Source organism: Terrapene carolina, unplaced genomic scaffold, assembly GCF_002925995.2.
Source record: "Terrapene carolina triunguis isolate 2854851 unplaced genomic scaffold, T_m_triunguis-2.0 Scaffold732, whole genome shotgun sequence".
Classification (NCBI taxonomy): domain Eukaryota; kingdom Metazoa; phylum Chordata; order Testudines; family Emydidae; genus Terrapene; species Terrapene triunguis.
In genome coordinates this window covers 5,120-9,729 of record NW_020665083.1, presented here as the reverse complement: position 1 = coordinate 9,729, position 4,610 = coordinate 5,120, and the positions used below count along the sequence as shown (strand labels likewise).

The window sequence follows — 4,610 nt, the reverse complement described above, 5'->3', positions numbered from 1 at the left end:
TCTCTGCCTGATGGGGCAAAAAGATTTCAACAGGGACTAGCACCTCTCAGGGCAGGGCTCTAACCAGTGGGCTATGGGATATTCTGCTGTGGGGCTCCCGCAGTCTCTCCTGTTGAAGTTGTTCCACTTGGATAAGTGTTTAAACAATGGTCTGTAAAGTTCATTGCTCAGTTGTTCCTGTAACCAAGCCACCTTTTCATTTCCAGGTGCAGATTGGGTGTCACTCAGATGACCTCAGCAGAGCAAAGGAGCTGAAACGCCCCCCTGTGGTGATACGCAGATGTGATGTCAAAGATCAGGAGATGTCAGTCTCCTCTCTCTGGGGGGGCCTCATTTACATCATAGTGCCAAACGGAAGCCAGCTGGGGGGAGTGTCTATCACTGTAAAAGGGGCTGTGCAGGCTCCTTTCTTCAGACTTGGTAAGTGTGCTGGTAAATAGTCTGCATATCTCTTCTTAGCCAGTTTTGCTGCTGCTGCTGATCGTGAAGAGACACACAGAGAAGTGCCTCTCTAATTATCCGTGATTTGGGCTTGATCAGTTTTCATGCCTTTATCATGTTGCTTGTTTAAAGTCCACTTCTGAGCAAGATCTTCTTTAGCTGCCTTCTTCCTGGTCATTTGTGTATTCACTAAACCTTGTTCTCCTCTGTCGGAGAGAATAATGTATCTCTGCCAGATTGATATCTTCATGTTTCTCACTAGATATTCAAGCAAGAACAAGGGTTATTTTGATAGCACCTTAAAATGCTGTCAGGGAAGAGGATAAAGGCAGAAGATGAAACCAATATTGGCAGGGAGAGGAGATCGTAGTCTCATGCTTTTAGGGGTTCTCAAACTTCATTGCACCGCAGCCTGAGTCGACTCAAACAACACCGTCCCAAGCGGGGGGGGGGGGGGGGAGAGGGGCAAAGCAGAAGTCCAAGGGCTTAAACCCTGGGGGAGGGGGGAGGGGCTGTAACCTGAGCCCTGTCACCCGGGGCTGAAGTGCTTGGGTTTCAATCCCAGGTGGTAGGGCTCTAGCGTCGGCCGCGGACCACAGCAAGTCTAACGCCAGCCCTGGCGACCGCTTTAAAACAGGTTGCAACCCACTTTGGGGTTCCAACCCACAGTTTGAGAACCACAGAGCTAGATGAATCCAGCAAAATCTCAGGCTGTTTTAAGTTTTCTTATAGATGCACAGGGCCAAATTTAGAGTTGCTGTATGTGCACAGGGGTCCACTGAAGTCAGTGGATTGGGATAGAACACACAGAGTCTGAATTTGGCTCACAAATTAATATCATGAATCATTCTTGAATCAATAATATTTTGAACATATTGTTCCCATATATTCAAAATGATTTTCCTTGTGTTTGAATGTGCTTTAACCTCATGGTAAAATTCTCTGGGGAAAAAAAACAACCAATAGTGTTTCTTATTTATACACCCCTGGTGAGACCAAATGACATTTCATTGCAATTAGTGGACTGAATTGATCCTCACCCCTAGTTTTCATGTTAAACAGAAGAACACACTTATTTCATTATTTCTGGCTGTTAACTATAACACTAATAAGAAAAGGGAAAAGTCTAATATAATTATTTGTTCAATAGCAGCTCTTGAAGGTCCCAATCAGGATCGAGGCCCCATTGTGCTTGGCATTGTACAAATGCAGAATAACAGATCATTTTTGCCTCAAACAGCTTACAATCTAAATTGAATAAAAGGTAAAACAGGGTCCCAGTCCACAAACCAATGAATATAGTGGACGGGTTTCTATTTACTACAATGGACTTTGGATCAGTCTTTGAGAGAATGCAACCAAAAAAAGGAGAGGAGGAAGATGAAGGATAATAAATCAAATCAAATCATGAGGTTACTTAAGTAGCTTCTGCTCATCTTTAAGGCTTCCGAGGGCCTCAAGTGAAATCAGCTATACCCAACTGACAAGGAACCAAATCATCACGGGATTTGTGCACTTAATCTCTCTCATCCATATTGATGCAGGAAAGTCATCTAAGAGCCAGTGGCTGACCTGCATCCGTCACTATCCAGCTCCGTGGGCAGAACTAGCTACCCAGAACATCATCTTAACAGTGCCTGCTGACAGCATCCGTCCCATAGACGATCCAGAGCCTTTGCTGACCCTCTGGGAGCGGATTATGGCAGCTGTAGCTGAGCTGGCAGCTACACCAGCCACGTTCCCTCAGCCAGAAAGGATTGTAGCGGATGTTCAGATCTCAGACGGTGAGTACGGTGTATTGTCATAAAAGGCAAAAGAGCGACACCCTGGGGTAAAGGATTGAATTGGAGGCTGGGAGCCAGGAACTCTTTAATTGCAATGCTGGTTCTTCCGCTGACTCTCACTATGACACCTTGGAAAGTCACTAACCTCTGTTGAGCTTTTCACCAAGGCACAAGACATGGCGAATACAGTGGGACCCTCTAACAGTGTATCTCTATTTACAGTGAAGCTTCTCTCCCAAGCACACCCTTATTCGAGCTGTCAGCTCCTGCCTCAGTTTACTCTAGGAGCGGGGGGAAAGGAATTGGTTATACCCAACTCACAGTACAGCAGCCCTCCTTACCAGTGCAAAATTATTCTACACAGCTAGAGCTGGTCAAAATACTGAGAAGGAAAAATATATGCTATTAACAGAAGGATTTTAGTTCAGTTAGAAACTGGTCTGGATGAAGACTTATTCAATTACATTTATTCAATCAACTAGTGAGCTGCTTGGTCGATTCTGAAGCTTGAATACCCACTCTGATCCTTGTTAGATGCTCCATAAATGCCATTTATTTGCTTTTGATATCTGTCAAATTCTAAATTACAAATTAGCAAATATTGTGACTGACTTAGTTACGCATTAGTGAACCGAACTTCAGCAGATTTGTGGTTTAGCAAATCTTAGTCAACCCCCTCCACCTACAATATACTTTCTAGTCCTTTGTTCATTCCTAGATTTAAATGACTCCAACCATGGAGCTTCCTTTGGAGAAGACCATTCCATATTCTATGTTAGTAGATCTCACCACTATAAATGTCTCTTGGTCAATTTCATCACGCTATGATTTCATCACATTATGCATCCTTGTCCAGCTGTACAATTATGTCAATGAGGCTACGCTCCTGCTGATTGTTAAATGCTTTACTGGACTGGGGCCAGAGCATGCAGCATTTCACAAAGCTGAGTGCCGTCTGAGGATGACTCAGTGGTCTGTCTGAAATTACTTGGTGGATGTCAGTCCAGTCCCCAATAGATTAATGTCCACACCAACAAACAACCATCATAATTAGAATTATTTGGGCCCTGTGTTCAGGGCCGGCTCTAACTTTTTTGCCGCCCCAAGCTAAAAAAAAGAGCGCCGCCCTCCATAGCACTGCCATAACACATCCCCTCAGCACCGCGACACCCCCCCCCCCCCCGCCCCCCCCCCCCCCACCCCCCCCCCTGAGCGCCGTGCTGCCGAAACTCCCCCGCCGAGCGCCGCACTGCCGAACCCCCCCCCCGCCACCACACACACCTGCCGCCGAGCACCACCAAACCCCCCCACTGCCGAGCCGCGCTGCCGATCCCGCCTGCCAAGTGCCGCGCTGCCGAACCCCCCCGCCGCCGAGCCCCTCTGCTGAACCCGCCCGCCGAGCGCCGCCAAACACCCCCACCGCCGAGCCGCGCTGCTGAACACACACACACCCCGCAGCGCGCCCCGCCGCGCCGCCACACACACCCCTGCGGAGCGCCGCTGCCGAATCCCCCCCCCAGTGCCCCCAGCCACCAAAACAAAAAAACCCCACCCCACCCCCAGCGCCGCCTGACCGAATCCCCCCAAAAAAACAAAAAACCTGAGCGCCCCCTCCTCCGCCACCCCCAAGATTGGCCGCCCCTTACCAGGTGCCTCCCCAAGCACGTGCTTGGTCGGCTGGTCCTGGAGCCGGCCCTGCCTTTGTTGAAAATCAGATGCCAAGGATAGACTGGATCATGAAGAAGACTCAACTAACTTCTCACCACAAGGGGTGGTCCCTCCAAGAATTTGAGATCAATTGAGAGGAGGTGGTGTGTAATTTAGAAGCTTGTTCTGCCACTGCCCAGCCTCTCTCTCTTTTGTGGATTTACTGTTTTGTTATCCAATTACAGTTGTCAATCCAGCACCTTTCTTCATGCTGAAATTGACTGTAACAAAGAAATTAAATATCAATACTAAATCATACTGCCCCACCACTTTTCTCCACCTCCCCCCCACCCCCAAACCAAGGGGATCAGCATCTCTGACACTCAGACCATTTATTTCTAAAGAGCAGTATAATGAACACGGTATTAAAACATTCTAAAATACAATAAAAACATTAGATCTGGGGACACCACTACAAAAATGTTCATGAATATCAGCTCTATTGCTTTAATGCATCCTCCGTGGTGGTGTTTGTGCCTCTCTTGGCTTTGATTTCCATCAGCATTTGAGTTTCACTGTCACAAAAAGTCACAGAAAGTGAATTTCAGAGAGGTGTGCATGAATCTTTGCAGAAACTGAAATTTTAAACGTGGGAGTATTCTCAGTGGAAGGGCCTGCACATACACCCCCAAACAGGTACAGCATTTACAACAAGATGACTTATCTGACCAATCCCAA

At 47.4% G+C, this 4,610-nt stretch overlaps 1 protein-coding gene across 1 annotated transcript in view; it reads left to right on the top strand.

The window, feature by feature from the left end:
* Window positions 1-206: 206 nt before the first annotated feature.
* LOC113408069 (TRPM8 channel-associated factor 2-like) overlaps window positions 207-4,610 on the top strand; it is a gene marked incomplete at its 5' end in the record, with an annotated part of 6,986 nt that continues 2,582 nt past the window's right edge. The window contains 2 exons of the mRNA XM_026660180.1: window positions 207-420; window positions 1,986-2,225. Coding sequence (XP_026515965.1) covers window positions 207-420; window positions 1,986-2,225 — 454 coding nt within the window. The remainder of the gene's footprint in view (window positions 421-1,985; window positions 2,226-4,610) is intronic.